Source organism: Rhinolophus sinicus, linkage group LG01 (assembly GCF_036562045.2).
Source record: "Rhinolophus sinicus isolate RSC01 linkage group LG01, ASM3656204v1, whole genome shotgun sequence".
Taxonomy (NCBI): domain Eukaryota; kingdom Metazoa; phylum Chordata; class Mammalia; order Chiroptera; family Rhinolophidae; genus Rhinolophus; species Rhinolophus sinicus.
Window position 1 is genome coordinate 86,284,017 of NC_133751.1, and position 9,778 is coordinate 86,293,794.

Genomic DNA, 9,778 nt, shown 5'->3' on the forward strand with positions numbered 1-9,778 from the left:
CCTTCTGACAAAGAGGGAAAGTTGCAACAATTGTCCCCAGTACCCCCAGACTATTACCATCCACATGTCTGTGATTGAACAACTAGGTTTGAATTGCTAAGGGAGTGCTAAATGACCAGTTTTATGCAGATACCCTCCCTACTACTTCCCAGAAAGGCAATGTGTAACCTCAGTTACTGCAAACAATATTCTGGGTCTCTATACAGCGAGTTAGATTGCATACAATGGTGAGTTTAAATTACAGTTATGGTTCATTAAAGTGCGCTCTAGTACTCAATTAAATCAATTTAGCTCCCTAAACAGATACCATTTATGATGTATACGTTTTCTTTTAACTTTTCAGCCCTACAGCTTTCTTAGGGAATTAAGCAAAGGTATTCTTTAAGCTTAGTATTGAGTTTCTCAGCTAGTGGTAACTGGGCTGCTACTTACCAGAATAATATCACCAGACTCTTTGCAGCAAATGCCTCATTACTTTTGATAACTTTGTCCTTGCGATAACTGTTTTGACCGCATTAGTTACCTATGTTCCTGGTTTCTTGCCTAAGACCAAGCAAAAGTAAATATTAGTGTCTGAGTGATGCAGATGACTAATTGCTTCCTTCTTAGGTCATAAACCCCTTCTTCCTGAACTGCTAGAACTACCCCGTACCCAGCCAGTTTCGGCTGAGCAGGTGGCCACTCAGCTCAGATTGTTTTCCAGGCTGTCTTGCATCCAGGCGTGCTTGACCGGATTCAGCCACAGATCAATAGCTTTTGGCTGAACCAAAAGCAAGGTGACCATTTCTAGGTTTTAGCCTTAAGATACTGGTATGTGTTCTTCCACCTCTTTCCTCTTTGTGCAGGTCAGAATAAAGATGGGGCAGCATCCACACTTCAAGTAAGGTCATACCTGGCATGGCAAAGTATAAAATGAAGGAATCTGAGTTTCTGAATGACAGCAATAAAGAGAGTGTCCCCAAGAGCATGGACCCAGCCTTGCGACTATTTGTGAAGAATAAATAAATTTCTATCTTAAGAAAGCAATTGTATTGGGGGGTATGTTTGTTATAGCAACTTACAATTCACCTTCACCTGTATAGTCTGTTGCCCAATTGCTACTTTGAATAACTTCAGTACTTGATTTGGAGATAGTATGTAATGATTAGCTAACATAATACTGGACTGAGATACAGGAGACTAAGACCCAAGTTCAGTTCTGAAACCAGTGTGAACTTGAGCTAATTATTTAGTTTATCTTATTCTTTTTTTTTTTTAAGTGAAAATACAGATTTAGTTGCCGCCAATCCTCAAAGTTAGGTTTTCTCCCCATTAGCATATAAACAAATGGTGGTAAGCTTTACAAGGAATTGCACATACTGAGAATTTTTCTCTAAGCTTAACCAGTTTAAAAAAAAAATCCTTATTAACTACTGGAAAGAATCCAGTTTTGCTATTAAAGTAGGTATTTTTCCTTTTGTTCTTAAGAGATTCCTTGTAAAAGTACTTGATCAAAGAACCACTGACAGGTACATTCCACATTAACACGTTTCAACACTACTTAGAACTCATAATCTAGTGAACGTTATCTGCAGTTTCAACCCAGAAGAATGTAAAACTATATTCTATCGAGAACCTACTGAAAACAAAACAAAACAAAAAATTAACCACAACAAAATCAATGAATCCTGAATCAGAAGATCTCAATTACCTTTTACTAAGTACTTAGTCTCCATGGAATAAAACTCAGAAAAGGAGAGTCAATTTTAGACCCATTCCATAGGACTTTACCTTCTGAAGTCCCAAAACTATAACATTATTTCACTTGTAGGTAGGTTCCACAGAAAATAGGTTCCACTGAGTCAAAGTAAAACAAACTCAGTGCATGTGAAGTAAAAAGGTGTATATTCTACATGTAGTCATAAAAGAAATACTTTAGTTCAAAAATTAAAAGCCTGATCTAAGATTGGAATTCTTCTGAGACTGCTTAGCAATAATTTCAGCTGTGTCACTATCATGAATATATGAACTATTAAAACTTAACTTGATATAGTCAACAGACAACTGTCCTACGTTTAACTTTTTAAAAAACTGACATAAACAAACAAAAGCTGTACAAAAAAATACCCCAAATTATATGTCACTTTCAAACAGTAATCTTGAGAGATATTATCGCCTAGGACCCCCTCTTCCTCTTCCTCGGCCTCGGCCTCTTCCTGCAACAGCTTCCCTTTTCTTAGATTTCACCTTTGGCTCAACATCCACCAGTAGTGTATCCAGAGGGAAGCTGTCTGGCAGAATAAAATATCGAATGTTATTTCCTCGAATACTCAGTGTTTCCAGTTGTACAGGTTCTCGGTTCTTCAGGGTCATTTTCACAGCTTTAAGATGTGTATTCATGCTGACGTCTACACCTGTGATTGTTCCATGGACCTGTGTTCCATTCTTTAATTCAATGGTTACGGTTTCGTGACTCAATTTCATCAAAAATCTCACGAGCTTCATCCTAGCGGCGCCCTCACGCTCTCGGTCCGAAGCGTGCACAAAACCCAACAACGAAGGCCCCACGGACTGGAGTATGAATGGCCGGAAACGCCTACTCCTGGATCTCCGACGTAAAGGGCGCGCAGTTTATCTTATTCTTGACATTTATCACTGACAAATAATATCCTGAGCACTTATTTGTTTGTGGGTTTATTGTCAGTTTCTCTCCCAGAACATAAACTGCACAGAATTAATTTTAAAAGTTTTAAACCAAATCACTTATCTCTGTCACATAGACTAGGCCTTGACATAGAGTACAGATGCGATAAATTTTTGTTGAATTAATCTATTGAACTTTTCTGATCTTCTATGTAAAATATAAAAATTGGATAAATTAATCTCTAAGGACATTTCCAAGTCAAACATTTTATAACACTTAGTTTTAATAAAAATATAGAAATTATGCCACTCATAAGGCCTTATTAGCATCAAAATAAGTTATAATTTACATTAACATTCAACAATTAGCTAATATATAATAGGTACTCAACTAAACCATAGGAATAAAGAGGCTTTGGGGAAATAATAGTGTTGGGGTTAAGGGGATGGATGTAGTTCAGGAAGGGTGGTGATACCCTGCAAAATAATTACCCCATGCAGCGGCCCCTGCAACTAAGCTTGAATATGGCACCTTGAGCTGAGCTGCCGCTGAGCTCCCGGATGACTCGGTTGGAGCGTGTCCTCTCAACCACAAGGTTGCCAGTTCCAAGGGATGGTGGGCTGCGCCCCCTGCAACTAGCAACGGCAACTGGACCTGGAGCTGAGCTGCGCCCTCCACAACTAAGACTGAAAGGACAACAACTTGAAGCTGAATGACACCTTCCACAACTAAGATTGAAAGGACAACAATCTGACTTGGAAAAAAGTCCTGGAAGTACACACTCTTCCCCATAAAGTCCTGTTCCCCTTACCCAATAAAATCTTAAAAAATAAAAAAATACCCCATTACTTGGAATTAGGCTGCAGTGTTCTATGATAAAATATAAGTTCTTACAGACATGTAAAAAGTCCTCTGAGAACACAGTAGGAATGAACCTTTGTTGTCCTCAGGGACTGGAACAAGGAAGATTAGAGATAGTTAAGCTATCCAATGACTTGAAAGCAATATGAATGAAGTATACCCCGAAAATAACTAGTAACTTGTTTGGCTCAGGTGCAAGTTGAAAAGAGTAGAAATATATAGATATAGATGAGAAACAGATTTTGATGATGAAAAAATCTTACTTCATTTTGTGCCAACCTGTTTTCCCTTTATCCCCAGGGTAATGGCATGATAAATATTTTAGAAAAGTTATTGTGGCGGCAGTGGTTCTATAAGGGGAAAAGGAAGGCAGAAGAGTAGTACAGAGACTTGGGGGTGTGAAAAGGGTGTGCAGGGAATTAGTTTTGCAGTGCTGGTCATTGAAAAGCAAATTATCACATACATTACAATGGTCATAACTTGATCATATTCTTGACATCAGTCTATTCTTGAATTTATTCTATCCTATTCTATGTAAATGGTTAAGCCATGCAGTGTCTACCTTCCAAATGTTAAAGACTCAGGCAGTTTAATATTGCCATGTGACTTCTTTAAACAAGCAGCTTTGGTATCAGCTATACATATAAGGGATTTATATTAGGTAAGTTACTTATGCTTTTCTAAAATAATAATGTATAATACTGGATTGGTTCTCATCTACCTTGAGATTCTATAATCTGTAATCCTCAAATGTAATAAAACTATTTTCTCAACAATTCTATTAAACTGCATATTTGAAATTTGGTATATAATTGGAAAATGTGCTCCATTTAGTAAAATATTTATGCATACTAAAATAATTTCAATGAAAATCTTCAAAAGGTAATTTAAATATATTAATAATTGGAGTAAGTGGGATTGAGATAGGTGACATATTTTATTTAGCTTATCTTTTTACTTTGTGCTTCTTCATCTTTCCCCTAACCTACCTAAGCTTTAATCATAGAAGGAAATTTGTCCCAACAACTTTTATTTTTTTTATCCAATGTGTCTAAACAAGTCAAGAAACCCCAGAGAAAAATCGATTATTTGAGGAAGGCAAGATAAGAACAGACTTTTAATTTTTCCTAGTCTTTTCCTTTAGACACCTAGATTGGCACAGGAAGATTGCAGATTTTTTCCCAAGAGATAACTGCAGCAAAATACCTTCCCATAGAGGGAAGACCAGTATGATAAAGTCACTGGTATTGGAATACAGAACACCAGAAACTTAACAAAGTCATGATTTTTTTTTAAAGTAAAAGAAGAATAGAGTTTAGGACTAATTCTTCCTTTATAAATCTGTTGTTTCAATTTTCTCTTCCCAAGTCTGCAGGTTTGGAGAAAACAAGAAGGGATTCCAATCTTTTGTGTACCCAAAGGTGCTAAAATATATCTAAGGGATTGGTATGTGAAAATTTAACATTTCCCCATTGTCTATTTCATAAAATGTGTTAGAATAAACTGAATAATTTTTCACTCTCTTAATATTGGTTGTATGAAGATTAACGGGAAACATTCATTGTCTTTGAAATGAGGTGTGTTTTTTTGTGTGTGTTTTTTTAACTAAGAACCAGTTATTTTAGCAACACTCTATTTGCTACTAATGGAAGGTTTGGCATTACAAATGATTCCTTTCTCAAAAAAATCACTTGGTCAGTAACAATTTTCAAAGCACTTAGTGAAAATGAAAATGAGAGCAGATGTTTTAATGTTATTAAGAAAAGTTAAGCTTTTATATTTGAGCATTTGGTGGGTGGACACTCAGAAGGGAATATTAAGGTAACAGGTGATCTTTACAGCCCAATAATTTCAAAACACAACTGCTATTTCATCAGATTATAGAAGTGGAAGTGTGATAATGTGCCTCGTCACCGGCCTAATTCTCTATATGAAACCCCTCTGTAGTTTTCCTATCAAGTGTTTTTCAGCCTATGCATAAGTAACTCCCAGGGTTAGATTGGGGCCTCATTGAATTCTCAAATACAGATTCTTAGAAGTTTTCCTCTATTTTACTTCACAGCATGCCTTACATTCAGGTCTTTTTGTGACATTTTTATCACACAGTGTAATTCTCTTTCCACTTTTCCACGTATGGTGTGGTTAGTTACTTCCCTCTGGATAAATTTAGTTTAGTTTCTATTATCTAACACAATGATGTGTGTTTATTAAGACAATGAAGCGTTTTTCGGAACTTAACACACTATTATAAGTTTGACTTGGTAAGAAGTGTTTGAACAGAATAATCACCTCAATTCTGGACACTACCATTAATAATACTAAAATTGAATTCACTTTGAAGGGAACCAAAATTTTGCCACCCTGAAGTTGCTTTTTCGGATATTGATTTTAACCTCTACATTAAGAAACAAGACTCAGAAAGAACTTTTAACTCTCCCTTTTTCTGCCCAAGAGATTCAGACAGAGAAACGCATTAGTTAGGAAGACTCCAAGCCTGTTAGCTAGATAACCCTTGGGTCTCATTTTTTTCTTAGTTGCCAAGCAAGAATTTTCTTGTCTTGTATGTTCTACTTTTCCTCAACTACCTATAAATCACCCATTTTCACTTCTAAAATCTAAGACCCCATTCTTACCTCCCTTCTCCTTTGTCCCAAAATGTCATATACACCTACTGTTGTCTCACTGTCTTTGGAATCTTCATGCTTATGTGAGTTCCCCTGCACATGTATTAAAAATTAGATCTTCTCTTGTTAATCTGTCTCTGTTATTTTGATTATTAGCCAAGCTAGAAGAATTTAGAAGCTGGGAGTAAAAGTAATAACTTTTTTAGCTCTCACAACTCTTAAAGAGGTTGTAAATGGACTTTTATGTATCTTTCATTCAAGCAAAAACTAGCAAATTTTCTTATTAATGGTTATAAACCAGCCCTCTCTCCTTTCTTCTGCCTTATTCCCATCAGATACTTATGTACTTGTTCGGGGGACCTAAAAGTAGGACCTTATTCCACGATTCTATTTCCCCTTTTCACCATATGTCTTCTACTCTTCCCGAAATTATGTAAACTGAAATGTAACACTTCAAAGTGCAAGATGCATTTACATGGTATCCCTAGCTGTAGTCATTTTGAGACTTACGATAGAAGACACTACAAGGTCACTTGAAAATAATTCTTCCTGGGATATAAATTGGAAGAAGTGGCAAATAATTTAGAGGCAATTTTAAGGAAAATCAGTAATAATACTTTTTAGAGCTTCACTAAGTTATGAAGATCATTCAGCGTTCTAATAATAGTGGTAAATATAGCATGTGGGTGGTTAATGATCACTCAAATACCCTTTAGAAAGCTTCAAATATAAGAAAAGCCTGAAAGAAATGGATGAAACTATATAATTGTTGTTAGACTAAAGGGAGCTGCTGGTTTGAATCTTTACCCTAGAAAACTAAATTACTATCATAGAAGCCATAGTGTTTTGTGCCTTAATCTTTGATGCATGTGTTTCTTCCTGAAAACACTGCATCCATCACACAGCTGGGATTGGGATGTTAACCGGAATTCATACAGAGCCTCTCTCCTGCTTAGGCACACGGGGAAAACACTTGAAAGTTATTTAACTTACAGGAGAACGAAACAAAATATGGCCTCTAATTACACAATTAGTTAATGAGACTATCAGTAAGTAAACTTTTTTAAGTATTAAAAAATGTGTGCTTGGAAATGTTTTATCAATACTCTATCTATCACAAAACGTCAAAACATTACAAAATGTTAGAGCTGAAAGGAGCGTTATTTTACCTTTGCCTCATATGGTTGTGCGTGGGTATATCACCTAGGAAATTCAGGTGCAGTGGAGTCACCTGGTGAATTAAAAAGTACCACTGCTCAAGCTGTTCCCCAGACCACTTAAATCACACTATCAAGGCCAGGGAATATCCTGGAATGAGGGAGCTTTTAAATATCCCAATGCCAAGCAAGACCACATTTTAAACCAATTAAATCAAACCTCTGGAGGATGGAGTCTAGATACCACACTTTTTAAAGTCTGTCACATGATTCTAATGTCCAGACAAGTCTAAGAATCAGATGTAGAAGTAGGTCCCAGACACTTGTCTGTTTAAGAAGCTCTCCAGAGCATACAAATTGAGGTCAAGTTTGTGGATCACTAATATAAAGAATTTCTACCCAAAACAAGCAAATTGTTCAACCTTACACAGCTAGATAGCCTCAAGGAGAAGTAGTAAGTTTGATTTCTGGGTCCAATGTTCTTCCCCTTCCACTGTTCTGTCTTACATAGTTTCTGAGTTCTATCAATATTCTAAAATATCTGGTGCCAACATTTTTAGAGTAGGAAACTCAAGAGTATATACTCAACTTCTGACAAAAAAACAAACAAGAAAAAAACTCAGAGTGTGAAAAAAATTACATGAGGGTGACTCAAATGCTTGTCAAATGAATGGAATCAGAAGACGATTATCATGCAGGGTATTTGGTCCTGCTCCCCACATAAGCACGCAGAATATGGTGAGGGCAAAAAGGAACACCAACGGAGCCATAGATAGGGCAGTCATATCACTGTAGTCTCACTGGTGGCTGGGTTGGAGACACAGGAAACAGGATCCACATGATCTGCAACCTGCCATCTGCTTCTATGCCAACCAACCAACCCCACTTGCTAACTGCAATCCGCAGTGCTAACTGCAAACCGCGCTTGCTAGCTCAGCCACCATCCACTGTTAGGGTAGCCACAGCAGTTATATTAGTGGCCAATGGCTCACTGGTTACAGCTGATGGCCATCCAATCACAGTTGATAGCCATTTACAACCCGAATGAGCACCTTTCCACATGGGGGCGAGAGCCTGGAAACTGCACTCCTGGCTCTGTCCCCACAAGGATATCTCTGTAAACTTGCTCTAACACCACACTATGCAAAGTCATCTGCTGGTTCAATCATCTATCTCATATTCCTATCATAGTGATGTGGTCATCCCAAATTACATGTATGAAAAGACAAATTTACAATGAATGAATGAAGATAATTATTTACTTCCAAATGTATTATTTTGTAATGTGGTGCATTAGTTTTCTAGGGCTGCCATAACAAAATACAACAGCCTGGAACCTAAACGAAAGAAATTTATTCTCTCACAGTCCTGGAAGATGGAAGCATGAGGTCAAGGTGTTGGCAGGGTTGTTTTCTTCTGAGACCTTTGTCTTTGGCTTGTAGTTGGATACATTTTCCCTGTGTTTTCACCTGGTCTTCCCTCTGTTCTCGTACATGTATGTATCCCTAGTTCTTACAAGGACACTAGTCAGTTTTGGGGCCCACCCTAATAACAACATCATTACTTAATTTCTTCTTTGAAGACTCTCCGAATACAGTTGCATTTCTGAGGTACTGGAGGTTAGGACTTCAACATAGGAATTTTGGAAAGAGGATACAATTCAGCCCATAACATGTAGAAAGAACACTATTCAGGCTCCTCAAAAGTTTGTTGTTTAAAAACATAGAGAGAACGCTGTTATTAGCTACATCTGGGATGCATTTTTTTTATCACAGACTGGTCACAAAAAAAGGAGAAACCATTCAAGTTTATGGGACTTATTAATGTAAAATATGCTATTTTCATTAACAGCAGCCCTCACACAAATGTGTATCAACATAAAAGTTTCAAGTCTAATGTGATGTTGTTCAATTATCTTAATTTCCCTGACTAAAATACATAATTTTCTGTCAATCCATTACACACAGACTACACACAGACACTTGAAGATTTTTCTTTGGATGTTTTTGACTGCAATTGCTTCTTTCATTCTATGCAAAAAGCTCAACAGTTCTAACTCAATACTAGCTCAAACTTAAAAAAAAGACACATTTTGACTAAGACTTTTTTTATAACTGTTTTTTCTTAACATGATTCACATATGTGTGTTGCAGACACACATGCAAACTTTCTTAGCATTTTGAAATTAGAAACTATAGGAAAACCTGGATAATTCAAGAAGATTAATGACAGCAATAAGGTGAGTGAAAAATCTCAGGGTCATTTTTATAAATTAAAGCTGTTGTGTGCCTTATGCTGTTTGAAAACCATCACATACTATAAATCCATAAGTGTTTTGAATTGTTCACAACTTTTAACACATAATATGCACTGGTGTTATGTATTAGAAAAAATTTAAACCTTTTTAAATGTACTCTTTGATTGATTTTTAGGTTATCTTTTTCCATTAAAAGAAATGAGGTTCAATTTATCTACAACAAAAAAATACTAATCATAAGTGTAGAGTTTAACAA

General features: G+C 36.5%; 1 protein-coding gene across 1 annotated transcript; it reads right to left on the reverse strand.

Moving 5' to 3' along the window:
* Window positions 1–1,392: 1,392 nt before the first annotated feature.
* On the reverse strand, window positions 1,393–2,600 carry LOC141571684 (small nuclear ribonucleoprotein Sm D1-like). The gene has a single exon (XM_074333295.1). It carries the CDS (start codon window positions 2,482–2,484, stop codon window positions 2,149–2,151), a length of 336 nt encoding a protein of 111 aa, XP_074189396.1. The 5' UTR covers window positions 2,485–2,600; the 3' UTR covers window positions 1,393–2,148.
* Between the last annotated feature and the right edge of the window lie 7,178 nt (window positions 2,601–9,778).

What these genes read in the sequence shown, in the direction of transcription:
- LOC141571684 (XM_074333295.1), bottom strand. Translation starts at nt 2,484, where the DNA reads ATGAAGCTCGTGAGATTTTTGATGAAATTGAGTCACGAAACCGTAACC.